Source organism: Chlamydomonas reinhardtii, chromosome 2 (assembly GCF_000002595.2).
Source record: "Chlamydomonas reinhardtii strain CC-503 cw92 mt+ chromosome 2, whole genome shotgun sequence".
Classification (NCBI taxonomy): domain Eukaryota; kingdom Viridiplantae; phylum Chlorophyta; class Chlorophyceae; order Chlamydomonadales; family Chlamydomonadaceae; genus Chlamydomonas; species Chlamydomonas reinhardtii.
In genome coordinates this window covers 1,912,823-1,931,997 of record NC_057005.1, presented here as the reverse complement: position 1 = coordinate 1,931,997, position 19,175 = coordinate 1,912,823, and the positions used below count along the sequence as shown (strand labels likewise).

The window sequence follows — 19,175 nt, the reverse complement described above, 5'->3', positions numbered from 1 at the left end:
ATGCTTCGCGCCCCGACGATATCAGCGGATACAGGCTCTCTGCTTCACAAAACTTTCATCTTAGCCGATCGGCAGGAGCGCCTTGACATTAGAGGGCAGTGATATGAGTAAGTTCACTCCCACGATCGAAAACGGGAGAAATACTGCAAACGCTCTCTGATAAGCCACCTGTAAGCCAGCCTGTGTCGTTCGTTAAATTGCGTTCCAAGTTATTGCTCTGCGCATTCTCTCGCCTGCCAGGTTACTCGCTTGTTCATACGCTGCATCCGCTCTCGTGTCCTGGGGAGGAGATATTGTTTGCAGCATGTCATTCACCGAAAGCAGGACCTGGTCACCGCTAGCAGCACCTCGTCACCGTTAGGCCGTTCCGACTTCTGCATCGATTATCCACCCTGGGAATGAATTTGTCACCTACTGAAGAGTTTGCTGCCTCAAACTTGTCAAAACATTGCACGAACCTTTGATCGCGCCCAGTGTGCGCTGTGCGACAAAGACGATTTTCAGTGCGAGAGCTCAAAACGCAGCTTCAACGCTAGCTCCGCTCCTCATAAAGCTCAAACGTAATGCAAGTGCCATAGACACAATGCGATGGGAGTCCTACGGCATGTCAGAAGCAGTCCGGTTGCGCTTTTGGTTTTGCTGCTCGCGCACGTCCACGGCGCCCGTTTCCTAGCAAGCGCAGATGCACAGGTGCTGGTCAGAGACTCTATTAGCTTCTGGGCAGCGCTTTCCAGCGACGGCGTCCAGACAGTTTTGCTCAACAGCTCACTGGTCCTCAATACAGCTCCACCGGGCGGGACGCTCGCACTCAAGAGAAATGTGACCGTGCAGCCGACCGCTGCTGACGGGTCTGTGAAGGCGTTTGTGGACTTTCGGGACCAGGTCGGTGACATCGTGGAGCCAGGTTGCTTTGCTGTTGCTGACGCGCGCGGGCTGCAGAGCAGCGTTATGGAACCATATGCTTTGGACGCAACATCGCACGCATATCTTCCGCGATGCCAGTCCTCAGGGGTGGCGTGGAGGGGTACACGGGGACAGGCCGTGCCATGGAGTGCAGGCGGTGGGACGGAGCGATGGAGGGCCAAGAACGGCCTGACCACCCTTGATCCGCCCTTTGCTGCCGCAGCCTATGGTCATCGCCATTGCACCCGATGTCACCCTGCAACTATTGGAGCTTGAGGTGGGTGAACTCACAAGGGAGCGATGTCCCCGCCGGCCTGCCATTTCCTCGCTCGGTTGCCGCGCCTGTTGGCTGCTGCATGCTGTCTAGCTGTGGGCCCATTCATGCATGGATACTGCATCACTGTGCATCTCCACCACATAGCTAGCTAGGTAGGTGCGTGGTGCTGCTGACTGGTTACCATCTGTACGACAGCTCTGCTGTCAACCCACACGTCGTCGTCGCACATCCCATGCATGCAGCTGGTCAATATGTACGGGCTGGTGGGCCCGGGGCTGAACATCATCCGGCAGAGCCCGGGCGGGCGTGTCGCCCTCAAAAACTGCGTGACCATCAGGCGTGCGGGGCTGCCGACCGGTGCGCGCGTGTGTGTGACTGTGTGTGTTTGTGTGTGAGTGTGTGTTGCGTGTGCGTGTGTGTGCGAGCGTGTGTGCGTTTACGTATTGGGAAAGAGGATGGTGCAGTGCTGATGGCGGGAACGCAAACGCCCAGCTGTTCATGCAACCCCGCCACCAAACCCACACGCAACCGCACCCGCACCGCATGCAATGCAGACGCGGCAGTGGTCAACATGCGGTCCTGGCCGCGGCCCGTCGGCGTGCCGGGGCCGCAGCAGGCGGTGGTCCTGCCCAACCTCACCTACAACTCCACCCGCAGCAGCCCCAAGCACCCCATGGTGTGGAACCGCCCGGTGGCGTTGATGGTGGACTTCCAGACCACCCTGCCCGCTGACAGGTGCGTGTGTGCGTGTGCGTATGTGTGCGTGTGCGTGTGTGCGCGTTTATGGTTGCCTGTTTATGTGCACAGGTGGGCAGCAGAGTGTGCGTGCTCTAGGGGGGCTAGAAGGGAATGTGTGTGTATGTGTGTGTGTGTGTGTGTGTGTGTGTGTGTGTGTGTGTGTGTGTGTGTGTGTGTGTGTGTGTGTGTGTGTGTGTGTGTGTGTGTGTGTGTGTGCTTGCGTATATATGTGCGAGCGTGTGCCAATGAATGAACCCACAAAACCCGTACACACACAACCCTGCCCCCTTCGTGTACACGCACATACCTCGCAGCTCTCTGGCGTTCCAGGGCCTGTATCTGGGTGGCTTCACCTACTCGGCCTTCAACTCCATCTACTTTGCGGACGTGCTGGTCGACCCGGCCTGTCTGGCCTCGGGGCGCCCGGGTGCGTGCGTGCATATGGGTGCACGTAGCCAGGTGTCGGGCCAGTTGATGTACGCTAGAAACGTGTGCGTGTTGGTCCTGGTTATGGTGCGGGTGCGGGTGCGGGTGCGGGTGTGGGTGCGGGTGCGGGTGCGGGTGCAGCAGTTGCAAGACGGCCCCTGTGTGCCCATCCGGAGACTCTGCCCTGCCAGGCCCTGTGCAAACCTTGTGAGTGTCGATCGAGGCCTCTTCCCTTGTGCCTTACGAAAACTTTTACAGATCAGGCTTGCAACAGGTCTCCCCACTTTTTGCAATGCGCAGGCGACGAGTGTGTTGCCGCAAAGCTGCAGAGACTGAACGAGGAGGCCGCCGCCGAAGCACAGCGGCAGCAGGGCGCGTCAGCGCCCTCTGACAGCAGAAGCCTGAGCACAACGGTGCGTGTGTGTGTGTGTGTGTGTGTGTGTGCGCGCGTGCATGCGTGCGCGTTTTGGCAGGGGAAGGGCTCGACACAGTGCATGCGTGCGCGCCCCCGTAGCCTGCGGCTCGTTGGCCACTGGAGGTGGACGTACGCTGACGTGCCAATGCCCACTCAATTACGGCTGGTACGCTGCCAAGGCTCACTGACGCACCAGTGGCGCCCACGCAGTCACGCACGCACGCACCCAACCCCCCCCCCCCCACACACACACACGTCGTACTTGCCACTCTCGCAGGACACCATCGTGGTCGCCGTGGTGGTCCCGGTGGGCGTCGTACTGCTGGCGGCGCTGGTGGCGGCGGCGGTGCTGACCCGCCGCCGCCGGGCGCGTGCGGCTGGGTACGGCAAGGGCCCGCCGCCGCTGTCTGACTCTTCCAGCTCCGCTGCCGCGCGGCCGCCGGCGGGCGAAGCACCGAGCAGCAGTGCCGCACGCAGCTCTGACATCTTCATGGGGCTGGATGAGGGGTCCATGCCGCCGGTGTGGACACAACAGTACGAAGAAGAGGTGGGGCGGGATGAGGGGCGTGGCTGGTGTGACAGCGGCGGCAGCTGGCGGAGTGGCGGGCTCGGGGCTAGAACTCAACTAGCTTGATCTGCCTTCATCACGCGCCGCATCTGTAGACGGTGGCGCATCAAAACGGTGACGCATCTCTCACACTTTCATACCTGACGCAGGACCCTTATATTGCATGCTGCTTACATTACGCAATTGGCGTGTATATCTGCGCAGGCCGCTGTGGAGTTCCGTGCTGCCGCTACACAGCAGGACGCTACCTCAGCCACAGCCGTAGACGGCATGTTGTCACAACTTATAAATGCTGATGCTGCCAGGCCACGTGCGCCGGCAGCAGCGGTGGTGGGTGAAGCTGCTGCCCAGCACGTGGCAGAGGAGGGCATGCGCCCTGCGGCTGCGCTCGTGGCTGCGGCGCCTTTGGCTGCGTCCCCTGCGGCGGCGGCCCTTGCGACAAGCGCGGGCGCTGCTGGGGGCGCAGCCCATACCACGGCGGCGGCAGCTGGGGGCGGTGGTATGGGCAGCGGCGGCGCCTCTGAAGGCGTGGCCGTAGCATTCAAGGACGGTCAGGGGCAACCGCCGGCCGACCAGGCTGTGGTGGTGCAGCCGGCGGAGGCGCCGCGGCCCTCGGACGTGGCCGAGGAGCTGGCACGCATGGCGCGGGAGGTGCGGATGCAGGTCAAGGACGTCACAATCCGGATCGACACCGTGCTGGGCACAGGGGCCTTCGGCGTCGTGTACGGAGGTGAGGGTGTGCTGAACTGCTGCATAATGTATACGGCCCTGTGTGCATGGCAACGGCGCTGGCCGTGCACATACGCCACCATGTGTGTCTTGCACTCACCAAAGGATGCTTCACTAGGGGCATTCCGCATTCGACCTCGATCCGGTACTCGGTGCTTATACAGGCATTTGGCAGGGCATTCCCGTAGCGGTGAAGACGGTGATCATCTCGGCGTCACAAGAGCGACGCAAGCGCGCGCTACATGAAGCGGCGTTGTGCCAATCCATTGTGCACCCGAACATCATCGTGAGTTTGTTGTGGGCCGTGGCGTTGCACCTAGTACGAGCACATGGGTCCTGTCGTGATGAGCAAACTCCTGTCCCACCGTCGCTGCAGGCTACGTACGCGTGTGAGCTCCAACCCATCGGCGCGCCCGTGGCCTCCGCATCTTCCGGTGACGGAGCCACGACCGACTCGGGCCGCACCGGCCTAGCATCCATGATGCCTCAGATTGTGGTAAGGCCTGCCCGTTGGTGTCACTTGCCTTGCCTTGCCTTGTCCGCTTTGTGTTGTCGATATGATTGTCTGGGACCCACGCGCTGCGCCCTTGAGACCAATGGTTGCGGCCCTTTGATGCCTCGCCACGCAGGACTGGCGGCTGTACATCATTCAGGAGTTGGCGGACGGCGGGCCGCTCAGCAAACTGTACGGCCGCCCTGACATCTGGCCGGCACCGTCCGCGCCACGGATGGTACGTTCCTGTACCTGCAGCTTTTCGGACAGCAAACTATAATAGAGGCAGCGCGTTGTTTGCGGGGCCCTACCAGAAACTTCAGGAGTGGTTCTTGCGTGTCCAAACTAACCAACGCACTGCTTCCCGCTGCTGGTTTGTCGTTCCTGACTTTCCATCTATGCATGCCGCCATCATGCGCTTTTACAGGTGCCGGTGGTTGCCATGGCGTTGGGCATTGCACGTGCGTTGGCGCACCTGCACTCCAAGCGTATCATTCACGGAGGTGTGCTGGCCGGGCGGGGCGGAGCGGAGCAACTAAAGTTCATGCACTGTGGGAGGAATGCGGGGAGCCGAATGTGCCATAACCTGTTTGCGATCCTGGCATCCGCGGAGCGTTTTGCTGACTGCTTAACCAAATTATTGTTGCATGCCATTTTTTTCTCGCTCGAGCAGACCTGACCCCTAACAACGTGATGCTGAAACAAGATTCCTCCGAGCCGTCTGGCTACACAATCAAAGTTGGCGACTTCGGTCTGAGTGTGATGCTGCCGCATAACCAGAGCCACCTTAGCAACCTGCGCATGGGGACCATGGTGAGTAGAGCTAGGCCGCTGCCACGATGCCCAGGGCATGCCAAGGGCACTGCATGTGGGGCAGAGTGAGGTAGGGTGCTGCTGCTGGGGCCTGCACGGTTGCACGAAGCTTGCTACTGCCAGCACCTCATCCGATGCAGCGCAAACATGTATGTTGCGTTGGGGCTAAAGTCCCGTCGCGCAATCGCACTTTCCAATGCGCAGTTCTACATGTGCCCGGCTGTTATCTTCAAGGTGCGTTCGGTTTGGGCCCAAACAGAGGCAGCGGCCACTTGCCTTGGACTTAGCCATGCACAAATCCAGCCCATGTAGTTACATTTCATGTGCCTTTTGCGCGAGCTGAACGAATGGCTCGTTGTTTCCATGTGCCTCGCTGATCACAGGGCCAAGTGGGCCCCTCGTCAGACGGTGAGTTGTGTCCATCCGGATCACTTGGCAATGTGGCATAGCCAAGTAGCAGGCACAGACCCCGAGCACGGGGCACCAGCGTGGGGCCCCAGCGGACCTGGAGGCTGGGCGCTGCTAAGGGGAAAACGGGCCCGGATGGTTAGGGCTGCGCGCAGAGACGCAAGCGTGAAAATCTCAGACGCTTGCTTTCTGATGGATAAGAGCATCAGGCACAATCTTGGCTCACTCCTTTGGTTCCACCCGTTGCTCGCCCTCTTACCACGCAGTCTTTTCGCTTGGAGTCATCTTGTGGTAAGCGAGCACGCACATGGGCTGTACACACGCTTACATGGTGATCACAGTTAGCAACCACAGGTTCATTGCATTATCATCTGCGAAACTGGGACAGGTGTTGTGAGCACAAGCATGGGCCCTCACGCCGACGGGCAAAACCCAGCCCCCGACCACGCATCCCTCCTGCAAGCCCTTTTGTAACCCCTGCAACTCCACAGGGAGCTCTTCCACGGGCGCAAGGCAGGCGTGATGACCCGATGTGGCCCCCGCTACTCCTCCATCTTCCCGGCCTTCCCGCCCAGCTGCCCGCCGGCGTACGTGAGTGTGGCGCTCAACTGCCTGCAGGTACGTACGTGACAGCGGGTGAAGCGTAGTAGCACAGTAGTTCTATCTGCTGTGGGCACGCACGAAACGGTGAATAAGCGGTAAATGGAATGGGAATGCCTGCTCTGTGGTGTCCACGGCGGCAGGGCGAGCACCGGCACCAGGCGGTGCAACCGAACCAGCTGACCAGCCCCAGCAATTGTTGTGAGGACTTCAATCCAGTATGTTGTGCCCGCGCGCTGTACGCCTACGCTGTAACGGCAGAGCTGGGCTGGACAAAGGAGCTGAGGCTGATATGCCGGCTAGGAGATAGCGAACAGCCAAGGGCACTTACACTGCAGGACAGCTCACCCGCAAGCGAGTGCGCGGCGCGCACCACGTGCGTCACCGCATAGCCACCGCCACACACCAGGGCGCGCGAGCGCGACGCACACAAGAAGCAGCGAACACCGCGATTAGGCAACGGCGGCAACAACACGCACAACAACGAATGAGGCCACACGCCCGCCCGGAAGGCGGACGACAGCCGCGCGGCGCGGGCGCCACCGCAGCGGCACACAAGAACAAGCACCAACCAGCATCGCACACACCGCCAGCAACCCCCGAATGCCGCTCATGTTTGCTGCCGCGCCCTACTCTTCTGACCCGCAGAAACAATCGGCCAACCGGCCGAACGCGGAGCTCGTGGTGCAGCATTTGGAAGGGCTGCTGCAGTGCCTTAAAGCAGGGCAGTGCTGACGCTACGCATGCGCTGCATAGTAACACCGTAAGAAATCTAGAATTGGAAAGAAGTGCTGCTGGGTGGCGACAACTGCATAACGCACCGTGTTAGCCTGCAGCAGGTCGGGTCTAGCCCTGCATGCTTCCGGGAACTGATACAGTACAGTTGCGCACATGATACCAATTATGTCTACCTACACCAAGCGTTGCACGCACCGTACACCGTACATATGCACTCTTTTGAAAGACTCTTCATGCAAGCGGCGGCTGATGATTAGCGCTTTGCAAGCTTGCACTGCCCTTCGCATTATGCAATGCCGTACCATAGTTGCGTGGCGTTGCGCAGAGTACACACGGTACGGAAGGTAGCTAGCCGCTTTCCATGTATGATAGCTGCAAAGCGTCCACGCAGCTCTTAGAACTGAAGAAGTTAGGTGGATCAGTACTGCGCTGCTGGCCATTGGCGATAAAGAGCGTTTGCCAAGGAGCAAGATATTTCCACATTGACACGGATCCATGTGCTCATGCTCAATGACGTTGCAATACACTCTGCTGCATTAACTTCTGTGTTGACATGGATACTGATGATTTGTTGCGTGACGGGCTTCATTATGTGTGAATGCACGAAGTCAAGGAAGTAAGGCTACGGCACGTTTGCGTACACTCCATGGATCCAAGCGCGCCTGATACTTGCTCGAACTGCTTGATCATTTTGGTGTGTGGGTTTTAGCCGCCGCCGGAATGAGGCTGTCTGCCCATACATGGAGGCAGTGTTTGTCCATTCGTCTGTCATTGAGGGCAGGTGTCCGGTGGTGCCCCTGGCGGGTATGTGAGGCAACTTCTTGAATGTGCGCGGGATGGATGTCCGAATGTGGGCCGCAGGCAATGCAGCATTACCGAAGTGGCATGTGATAAGTCTGCGCGGGGTCGTACGGGTACGCCAAACGTCTAGCAGGCTTAGTATTATGGTCTTGCCAGCTTGTCTCGAGCTGATGCTTACTGCATTCCGATACTGCATTCTGATAAAGAACACGTGTGCACAGGATGGCAGCGGTCCATTTCGCTGGACGGCGCGCCGCAAGTTGAACCCGCGTTGGTGTTACAACAAGAGAGAGCTTCTCCGGCACCTGCCAAGCCCTCCTGAACCATATTTTATGCATTACAGTCAGCATCGGGTTAACACGGGGTTTGGGTAGCTCAGTTGTAACGCTGGCGTGAATGGGTGTTGTGCTTGGTAGAGCGCGGCCTGAGGTTACAAACCGACCCCAGCTTTGTCTGGGAGATTAGGCATTTCGAAACCATCGGCCTCAGACTGGTGCACGTGGTGTGGGCTCAGCCCGGTTTCCCTTCGGGCCGGAGATGGTTCCCTCCTGACCTGGGTGCTGGGTTGGTCGGACTGTCCCTCCTTGCAAAGTCGCATTCGTAACCTGCTTCATTTAATCAGAACTGATACCGTACCGTACGTTGATCTGACACGCGTGTAAGCTTCGCACTCAAGTAAAACATGCCGTTCATCCTCTACTCCTTAGAGGTTAGCGTCGCTGATGGAGGGGTGCTGGATGGGGGTGAGGCGGGGGGGGGGGCGGGGGGCACTTTTTCGGGCGGCAGGCCCAAGGAGGTGGTGGTGGGGTGGGGTTCGTGGGCCTTCCAGGGAGGGAAGGGCGGCTCCCCCATCTCCGTCAGGGGCGGGCGCGCGCCGACGGGGCGGCTCATCAAGCTGCTCCGTGAGCGCTACGCCAAGCATGTGTTCATCGTCGATGAATACAAGACCTCCAAGGTGGGTGGGTTGAGTGGGATTGCAATTGCTGGTGGGTGGGTTTATGCCTGGTGGGTGGGTGGGTGGGTTGAGTGGGATTGCAATTGCTGGTGGGTGGGTTGAGTGGGATTGCGAGGTGGGTGGGTTGAGTGGGATTGCAAGGTGGGTGGGTTGAGTGGGATTGCAATTGCGGGTGGATGGGTGGGCCGCCGGTGGATGGCCATCAAGCGGCTTGGGGGGCTGAAAGAGGGGCAGCGGCCCTGGTCGGTCAAAGTCTGCAACGACTGCTTGACGACCTGGGTGAGGACCGTGCATGTGCGGGGACGGCTGGGCACTGGGGACGGATTGATTGACAGGTTGACGGTTGGGACAGCTCATGTGCGCTCTCGTCTTCCTCCCCGTTCCCCATCCCCAGAACCGCGACGTCTCCGCCGCCAACGTGATCCGTGTGCTCCTCCTGCTGAAGCTGATGGGCTTCGAGCGGCCGACCAAGCTGCAGCGGCCGCCATGGCCGCCGGCGGCGGCGGGGCCGGGCTGAGAGCCTGAACGGCGCTAGCAGGGCGTGGGGCTGAGGGTGCACGTGTCGATTGGCGGCGAGTGACGTGACAAGTTTGTTAGCTGCGGGTTAGCACGGACTGTGCACCCCACCCAACCGGCCACGTCCGGATTTGCGGGGATGCCAAAGGCCCCCAACATAGAGGCGTGTGCTTAGTAGGCGCCCGCGTCAAGGTGGCTGGGTTGATAACGACCCGGGAGGGGAGGGCTCAGCCCTTTTCCTGCCTCCCTAAGGCGGCCACCTCCTTGTACGGGCCAGGATTCAACGCGCGACTCTCATGTTGCCCTGCAGAGCAATTGTACATAACTGCTATTTTCTAAACCTATTTCAGTATTTCACAGAGTGGGTTTCGAGAGCAATAACATTCTGAGTGACACTGTGAGCTAACCGTTATTTGCGCCAAAGCTTTGTTAGTTACTCTGACACATAATGGGCTGTAGTCTACGTTACTGCTAGTAAGGGCTAATCGAGTGGTCCAACCAGCCAAATGGCTCTCCTTAAAATTGCGCCGACGCTGGTGCTGTGGCTGCTAGTCGCTTGGGCCAATGCTCACCACGGCGCCTCCCGGAGCATCTCGGAACTAGCGACCAGGGGCGACGCTGGCCATGCACAAGTCGCGCCCGCACCCGACCACGCCAGTCGATGGTTGACTGAAAGCAATAGCGCAGAAGTAGTCGTCAACAGTGTAAATAGCCTTTGGGCAGCGCTTGCCAACGACGGCATCAGGACAATCCTGCTCAACGATTCGCTGGTCCTTAACCAGGCTCCCCCTAACGGAACCATACCGCTCACAAGGAATGTCTCGATCCAAGCGGTGCCAGAACTGCTGAGCGCCGGTATCAAGGTTTTTGTTGACTTCAGGAGCCAGGTGCGCCACGTGCTAAGAGGGGCGGCCGGCCTTCTGCCCGTCCCCTCCGGACGTCCAGCCCTGTACGCATCCGCAAGCATGCTGACCTCACCGCTGCACCTGCTGGCCTCGAACCTTCCCGTGCCGTATAGAACATGGTCTTCAGCATCGGACCGGGGAACGTCCTGCGGTTCGTGGGGCTCGAGGTGGGTGAGGCGGACGGGCGCACCCATGCATGTAGCCACATATGCACCGTGTGCATGTGTTTAGTGTGACTGTATCGTAGTCATGTCACAACGGAGTTTGCAGTCGGGTGAGCCCTGCACCCCTGCAAACAGTAGTGGTAGCTTGCAGCGCAGGGTGGGTGGTCCAGTGGTCCTAGCGCCCTGCAGCCAGCCGTACGCACACGCCACCAACTGCCGCAGCTGTTTAACTTTCTCGGACTTGTGGGGAGCACGTTGCCATTCATACGGCAGAGCCCTGGAGGCAGAGTTAACTTCATTGACTGCATCAAGTGGCGACGGGTTGGGTTGCCAACCGGTAAGTCAGCATGACGACGGGTCTCTCACTCTGACAAATGCTTGCTTGCCGGCCCAGCCCCCTGAATCCACCTACCTGAACCCCACCTGAACCTCGAGCATGGCACCCAAGCTCCTCTCACCAGCAATCCCATGCTCTGCCGCTCTGCCGGACCTCCCTCGCCCAGTCACACACTACGTGCTGCGCAGGGAACCTTCCCGTGTTTACCTCTCTGCCGTGTCCCGTGCCCTGTACACAGACGCGGCGCTGACCAACATGCGGTTGGCGGCGCGGAGTGCCTCGGAGCCCGGACCGCAGCTGGTGTACACACTGCCCAACTACACATACAGCACCACGCGCAGCCCGGGGGTGCCGGTGACCCTCACTAAGGACCTCGTTCTCCAGCTGAATTATGTTGTTGATACGCCCATCGACTCGTAAGCTGGGTGTCGGCCAGGGGTGGTAGATGGTACGTTGGCAGCAGCTGCACGTTTGTGCCGGGGCAGGAGAAGCTGCCTCGTGCAGGCAAGCGCCATCCGCGTTGCATCCCCAACAGAAGCAAAGGAGGCCGCGACGTTCGGTGCTTGTGCCACTCGTGCAGAGCTCGGGCTGCGCCCACGCTTCGAGTTCGCCGCTCGCGTTGTGTCCCTTGATACAGCTCGCTGCCGGGCTGCGTTCCCTCCCCATGTGCCCTCCGACGCAGCTCGCTGGCGTTTCAGGGCCTTCACTTTGGCGGCTACGTGTACAGCGTCTACAACTCATTATACCACCCTGACAACGTCGTGGCGCAGTCCTGCCTCGACCGCCGTCCAGGTGCGCAACCGTTCGGGGAGACAGTTAGAGGCGGGGAGCGCGGGGGAAGGATACACGCCCGCCCTGAGTTCCAATTCCGTCCGGCAGGACACGGTTTGTGATGTGATGTGAGTGTGTGTAAGTGTGTGTGAAAACAACAAACAAACATATGTGTGTGTGTGTGTGTTCTGAAAGGCAAGGAAGCAAACCGCAGTACGAAGCATGGGATGCAATGCGTCCCGTTTCCTCGCTACGTGCATGTGTTGCGTACACAAGGAAAGGGAAAAGCACACACCTTTGCGGTGACCATGCATGCGATGTGTCTCCATGCGCGTGTGTGCGGCCTAATCCCGTGCGACGACAGGTGACGAGTGTGTGGCTGACTACATACGACAGTTGGACGCGCAGGAGGCCGCCGCGCAGGAGGCCGCAGCGGCGTCTGCCAGCAGTCGCCTGAGCACAACGGTCAGTGCACATGCTGTCCATGCTGTCCATGCTGCAACATGCTGCAACATGTACGCAAGGCTCGAATGACAGGTCAGCTGTGATGTATACTGCGTATGTTGTCCATGGAAGGTGGCGGCACCGCTCTTGCTGTCTTTTCGTTCTGTCGCCGTGTCGCCGCAATCAAGGACCATTTCTCTCATCCTCTGCCACTCTCGCAGGACACCATCGTGGTCGCCGTGGTGGTCCCGGTGGGCATCGTACTGCTGACGGCGCTGGTGGCGGCGGTGGTGCTGACCCGCCGCCGCCGGGCGCGCGCGGCCGCGTACGCCAGCAGCGCACCTGGGAAGGCGAATGGGGCAAGCAACAGTGGGTCTCAGGCGGTAGCAGGAGTGTTACCCAGCGCCGCCCGGAGCTCTGACATATTCATGGGCTTTGAACCGGACGCAGCGCCGCCGGTGTGGACGCAGCAGCACGACGAGGAGGTGCGTGGGTGCGGCTGTACCCAGACTGAGTGTGACCCGTGGACCCGGCCTTGACTGTTGGTGATGCCCATGTTTCCATTTTCTTGCGGATAGCCAAGCGCCTTTACTCCAGTCTCTGACTAAGCAGCACTGCAGGAGGTGTCGCGCTGTCGCTGTGCCCACACGCTGTACCCGCGTGCATGGCGCCCAACGTCCAATGCCTGCAACTGCTCTTGGCATGTGTGCAGGCCGCTGCAGAGTTTGCGACGGCGACGTACGTAGGGGATGCCGAATCCTGCGACGAGGTGCCGGCGTTGAATGGTGACACCACGCACACGGCAGGCGCGGCGAACGGAGGGGCCTCGGACGCAGCTGATGCTGCCAAAGATGCTGTGTCCCCGGGTGGCACGGCAACGCCTGCGCGGCAGCGTACCTCCGACCGCATCACCCGCACCCTTACTGGGGGCCTGCGTCCAGCCTTTGCCGCTGCGCAGTGGGGGCCGGACCGCGCGGCGGGGCCACAGGGTGACACAGCCAAATTGGTGAGCTTGCCGCCGGGCAGCGGAGGTGCGCTCGTCAGTAGTACTGGCGGCGCAGCCAACGGCAATGGCAGCCAGTCCACACAGCCGCAGGAAGGCCAGGGCGTGCAGCAGCCCGCAGCCGCAACGCAGGGCCCCAGCAGCCGTGCAACACTGACAGAAGGGACAGCAGAAGAGAGTGTGGTGGTGCAGCCGGCGGAGGCGCCGCGGCCCTCGGATGTGGCTGAGGAGCTGGCACGCATGGCGCGGGAGGTGCGGATGCAGGTCAAGGACGTCACAATCCGGATCGACACCGTGCTGGGCACAGGGGCCTTCGGCGTCGTGTACGGAGGTGAGGGTGTGCTGAACTGCTGCATAATGTATACGGCCCTGTGTGCATGGCAACGGCGCTGGCCGTGCACATACGCCACCATGTGTGTCTTGCACTCACCAAAGGATGCTTCACTAGGGGCATTCCGCATTCGACCTCGATCCGGTACTCGGTGCGTGTACAGGCATTTGGCAGGGCATTCCCGTGGCGGTAAAGACGGTGATTATCTCGGCGTCACAAGAGCGACGCAAGCGCGCGCTTCATGAAGCCGCGTTGTGCCAATCCATCGTGCACCCGAACATCATCGTGAGTTTGTTGTGGGCCGTGGCGTTGTACCTAGTACGGTACGAGAGCACATGGGTCCTGCCGTGCTGAGCAAACTCCTGTCCCATCGCCGCTGCAGGCAACGTACGCGTGTGAGCTCCAACCCATCGGCGCGCCCGTGGCCTCCGCATCTTCCGGTGACGGAGCCACTACCGACTCGGGCCGCACCGGCCTAGCATCCATGATGCCTCAGATTGTGGTAAGCCCTCCCTCTGGGTGTCACTTGCCTTGCCTTGCCCACTTTGTGTTGTCGTTTTGATTATTTGGGACGTTCCCTTGAGAACAATGGTTGCGGCCCTACCTCGGATGCCTCGCCGCACAGGACTGGCGGCTGTACATCATTCAGGAGTTGGCGGACGGCGGGCCACTCAGCAAACTGTACGGCCGCCCTGACATATGGCCGGCACCGTCCGCAACACAGATGGTACGTTCCTGTAACTGCAACGTTTCGAACAGCGAGTGTCAGAGGCAGCGCGTTGTTTGCGGGGCCCTACCAGAAACGTCGGGAGTGGTCCTTGCGTGTCCAAACTAACCAACGCACTGCCACCCGCGGCTGTTTGTCGTTCCTGACTTTTCATCTAAAGTATGCATGCCGCCATCATGCGCTTTTACAGGTACCGGTGGTTGCCATGGCGTTGGGCATTGCACGTGCGTTGACACACCTGCACTCCAAGCGTATCATTCACGGAGGTGTGCTGGCCGGGGCGGGGCGGGGCGGAGCGGAGCCGGGCGGATGGGGGCATGCGGGCGGAGGCCCGTGTGTGGCATGACATGACACTGCTGGGGGATAGCGTCAATCGCTATGGATGTCCGCAAGATGCTGGAAGTACTGACACGCCTTTTGCGCTGCATGGCGGTCATTGTCCGCGTCCGCAGACCTGTCGCCCAACAACGTGATGCTGAAACACGATTCTTCCGAGCCGTCTGGCTACACAATCAAAGTTGGCGACTTCGGTTTGAGTGTGATGCTGCCACATAACCAGAGCCACCTGAGCAACCTGCGCATGGGGACCATGGTGAGTAGTGCTAGGCCGCTGCCACGATGCCCAAGTCATGGCATGTCGGGCAGAGTGAGGTAGGGTGCTGCTGCCGGGGCCTGTACGGCCGCAGCCGGTGCAGGTTGCCGCAAGTGAGCAGCACCTGCCAGCTGGCTGTCTCTGTGCTGCTTGCGTGATCTACCCTGGCTTTTTGCTAACCCCTGCTGTGTGCTGCGCCGCAGTTCTACATGTGCCCCGCAGTCATCCTCAAGGTGCGTGCCAACGCAGCAGCGCGGCGCCTAGGCATGACCGCACGGATGCACAGACATGAGGGAGAGGAGAGGGCTGCTCGTTACATAGCGGGCAGCGTAGTCACAGACGTAGTGGGCGGCGCACAGGTTCTTGGGTGATGCAGGAGGGGCTCGAGAGTGTACCGTATGATCGCTGACCCGTCGCTGTGGCTACCTGCATGCTGACTTGCTCACAGGGCCAAGTCGGACCCGCGTCGGATGGTGCGTGTGAGCTCCTCGCCCTCGCATTGCATAGCACCTGGTTGCGAGGCACCTTAGCTGAACGAGGCTACATGAGGGACGACAGTCATGGACAAAGCCAGGGCCCCGAAACGCTTAGTCAGCACGTTGATGCTGCCACAAGCATGCGTTGTCTGCGCCGCTGAGACGATTGCTTCTGGCTATGCGACTGCGATGCTGCGGTTCCTATATGCACACGTGCTCATGGCCTCTTTCAAAACTTCTCTCCATCTCCCCTCGCGCCTCTCATCTCATGTGCCACTGCCCCAATCCTCCCCTCCCGCTGCGCGCAGTGTTCTCGCTGGGTGTCATTCTCTGGTGAGTCGTGCGTACGTCTAGCTCTATCTCCAATACATCTGGCAATGCTACTCTAGTATTGGCCGACACAACGGCGCCGTTGCCGTGACCGCGCACAAGCGGAAAGCGCTCGACATCCTGCAGCTCTTTGACTGCGGCCCTAAAGGCTGCTCCATGCTCCAGATGTCTGCACCCACCTACTGCAACGTGCGCCATTCGCGCCCTTTGCCAATCCCACAGGGAGCTGTACCACGGCCGCAGGGCAGGTGTGCGGACCAAGGAGGGCCCGCGGTATGCCTCCATCTTCCCGGCGTTTCCCCCCAGCTGCCCGCGGGCTTACGTCAACATCACTCTCAACTGCCTACAAGTACGTACGCTGATGCCAAGTTGCGCGCGAGTAGAACGTTACCGCGATGAAACGGCTGGGTTGCGATGACGTGACAGTAGCCCCCCCCCCGGTCAGAGGCCGCAACCAGAGGGAGCCTAGGTTGCTTTCGCTGAATTGCCGGGCGCGGCTAGTCATAATACGGTACCACAATCAACGCGTGCTCCTTGGAGCTTAGCTTTGCAATGTACCCTTCGTCGTCTTCTCCGCTTTTCTGCAGAGGCAGCCGGCCAATCGGCCCACTGCGGAGGTGGTGGCAGAGCACCTCAGCGCGCTGCTGCAGTCGCTGGCTGCGCCGGGGCCCTGAAATGGCGTGGCGCGCAGAGCCGCATTGAGCATCTTGTCCTTGTCGAAGACGCCACAGTTTACGGCGCGTGAGCACGGAGACGCTGTTGTCCGGCCCGCGTTCGCGCGTTCCACCAGTCGGCTAAAGAAGTGTGTGCAAGGCCCCAAGGTATTTGTATGACTTCTGTCTCGCTGGCTCTGTGTGTGGGCTTTTGAGTTTGATGTACTTGGTGATCTTTGTCTGCTTCGGCATGAATGATCACAATTGTCGCTCAGTGTGAATGCACGGTGTAAATGCGAGTGAGAGTCATGCGGCGCGGTAAACCGGTCCACGTGTGCAGTAGGCGCTAAATGCTGGACAGGTGTGATTCACGACTGACATTTGTGTAGTTCCATTGCACTAGGGCGTCAAGGCTGAAAGCTGTCAGGGCAGGGACTGCATTAGTACTGGAACCTGTTGTGCACCTTCATTGCCTGTGCCGCCGGCGAATCACTGCGGCACCAAGGCGAGGCTTCACGGGGTGGCTTGATTGTTTTACTGCTCTACATGTGTGACTGACTGATTTCCCACTTACGTTGTTCTTGGCATAAACTTTATGTATCTCCAAAATTGTCTTCTTAAAGTTCTGTTAGTGCTCTAGTTCGAGCGATTGGGGTAGTACTGCGTGACCTTGAGCGGGCCGTACAGCGATGCTTGTTCACACCATCACACACTGTACGTCACCTGGGGGTGATGGTTGACACCAGGCTGTGCGGCATCACGGCGCCGGAAGATAAGCGTAATTCATGATTTGCAGCTTGGGGAGCGCCATCGCACATAATAAGCACATGCATATGCCCGCTACAACGAATTGCACACGTGCCGGCACGGTACGGTATTACATTGATGCGGCCGATGCTACGATGACACAGTGCCGGCACGGTATCCATGCGGTGGTAACGCCAGGTAACGCACTTGTAGCATCGGCATGTGCGTGGCGGCGTGCGGCGTGGAGGAGTGTGGTGTGTTGTTTATGCAGAGCATGTTGTTCGCAGCAGCAGCAGCAGCAGCAGCAGCATGAGTAGTGCAGCTATTAGTCTGTCCTATGTGTTGGCTTCTGGGATGAAGACGCGCGCGAAGAAGCGACGCCTTGTTGTGCCGGCGTGAAGGGGCGGGTGATCGGCTTGGCCGGGCTCACTGTGCGGGTGTATAATACTACAATGACAATTGTTGTTACACTTGCTATTGTAGAGAGTGCCTGTTGCTGGACTGGCGACTGCCATTCAAGCGACGCCGAATGTTGTGCGACGCCCGGAACTTCAGCCTGATGCTGAGGTAGCCTGGATGGCTGGGCCACTGGAGCACAGGGCGGACAGGCGGCGACGCAGAGGGCGTGGAGGCTGGCAGGCAGCAGGCTGCACCAGGGGAGACTGGGCTGCACACTCCACTCGTCAGGGTGGGCTGAGCTGGGCTGTGCGATATGTCAAGCACTGATGTCTGGTACCGCAGGCGCTGCACATACATGTGTCAGCATCTATGGCCTCGCTCCTTCCAACCGCATGTCAAGACATCAACTACATCATGCATTTATGGATGCGGATTACAATTGAAGGGACAACCCGACAAGCGGGGGCACGCCGTACCCACGCCGCGAAGGGCCATCTGCGACCCAGAGAAACAACACCCGCCCCCTGGTTGGCTGCCGACCTTCATAGTGTTACGCACATGAGTCGAAGCCAAGCCGAAGCCCGCCAAAGCCCCACCGCCACGTAACACCCCTCATCTCGTTTAGGTCTTTTGGCGGCAGCACCAACGCACAACAAGGCGCGACAGGCCAGAGGTCTGCCGACATCCCCATCAAACGCAAGCACCACACATTTTCTCGACGGCGTCACAGACGCGCAATGTCTTGGCCCGGAGGCCCATGTCCTGAAACGTCGGTGCCGAGGCACCACAAAGGGAAACCGAGCCGGAAACTGACCAAACCACCAGTACACCACAACACCTCGCCACGGGCACACCGCCCTCCACCCGCCCCACCAGCGAACTAGACCGACCCGACAAACAGGCACGCGCGCGCCCGGAGGCGAACAGGCGCACCAGCCGCCCGGGCGCCCGGGCAACAGCCGCCCAGGCACTCACAACCCGACACCCGGGACTACCCGACCAGCGTCATCTGCTGCCTAACGGTCCCTGAACCGCCATGCTACGAACGGCACCCGCAACCTAACTATCTGCTGAGCCAGCAAGGCCGCCGGTGGAGACGACGGCGGGCCAGGCGGCACGAGGAGAGGCGCCGAGGAGCACCACGGAACATCGAAGCTTGCGCCGGGCCACGAGCGACCACCAGGGCCACCCGTAACCTGCACACACGAAACCAAAAAGCGACCACAGAGCAGGACGAGCGCGGCCGGCCACCCAGACGCGGCCAGCCGCCACAGAACGCGCAATGCCGAAAACAGGGCGCGACGCACCCACCCAAGGCCGAAGCCATCCAAACCAAGTCGGAACCAAGTCGTAAAGCCTCACAGAGCCCGCAAAAGGCTACAAAAAGTTAGTAACGAAAGCCAAAGCCGCCAACGAAAATGTTGTGCGCTCCCTCACGAGCCGAGGCTCGTAAGGCTAGGGGCTGAGCCCTAGAGGCTTGTAGTTGGGTTATGCAAAAGTTAGATATGCATTTATGCAATTATGCCCGACGGTCCCATGACTGAGCCCAGACACGCGCCCAGGCTTTGGGCCCAGGCACGGAGGCACCAACGCTCGTGCCCGTCCGAACGATGCTTGAGTGGTATCGGGATCTGAAAAATTCCCCCAAGGAGAGCTAAGGTTAAAGAGGAGACGATGCTTGCACTGCCTGACAGCTTGAGGCATCGAGTCAAACCCCTCCCTAGCCCCACGTGGCGTGGTCAGTTCGTAGTCTGTCGAACCCGCGAAATACGGTCGGATGCAGCAGGTCCCTTGGTAGAAGATTAGCATTGTTCGCGCTTAGAAAGCTGGCCGGTCGCCGATCGCCGGTTTGTGTGAGCTCTGAGCATGAAGTTATTTTACAGCGCGGATACAGTCGCATACTGCTATCAGTCCTT

The 19,175-nt window shown here is 59.9% G+C and overlaps 2 protein-coding genes across 2 annotated transcripts; both read left to right on the top strand.

The window, feature by feature from the left end:
• Positions 1-14: 14 nt before the first annotated feature.
• On the top strand, positions 15-8,620 carry CHLRE_02g087850v5 (uncharacterized protein). Its single transcript, XM_043059365.1, has 18 exons — positions 15-882; positions 1,127-1,180; positions 1,423-1,537; positions 1,735-1,915; positions 2,233-2,345; positions 2,645-2,757; positions 3,037-3,306; positions 3,532-4,057; positions 4,221-4,342; positions 4,433-4,552; positions 4,686-4,787; positions 4,977-5,052; positions 5,223-5,362; positions 5,567-5,596; positions 5,746-5,770; positions 6,037-6,061; positions 6,262-6,388; positions 7,019-8,620. Exons 1-18 carry the CDS (start codon positions 589-591, stop codon positions 7,103-7,105), a joined length of 2,520 nt encoding a protein of 839 aa, XP_042926999.1. The 5' UTR covers positions 15-588; the 3' UTR covers positions 7,106-8,620.
• Positions 8,621-9,715: 1,095 nt separating this feature from the next.
• On the top strand, positions 9,716-17,641 carry CHLRE_02g087800v5 (uncharacterized protein). Its single transcript, XM_043059364.1, has 18 exons — positions 9,716-10,267; positions 10,399-10,452; positions 10,672-10,786; positions 11,025-11,202; positions 11,469-11,578; positions 11,922-12,022; positions 12,223-12,486; positions 12,714-13,335; positions 13,499-13,620; positions 13,718-13,837; positions 13,961-14,062; positions 14,253-14,328; positions 14,515-14,654; positions 14,858-14,887; positions 15,103-15,127; positions 15,439-15,463; positions 15,683-15,809; positions 16,048-17,641. The coding sequence occupies exons 2-18, from the start codon at positions 10,402-10,404 to the stop codon at positions 16,132-16,134; spliced, it is 2,295 nt and encodes a 764-aa protein (XP_042926998.1). The 5' UTR covers positions 9,716-10,267; positions 10,399-10,401; the 3' UTR covers positions 16,135-17,641.
• The last annotated feature ends 1,534 nt before the right edge of the window (positions 17,642-19,175 follow it).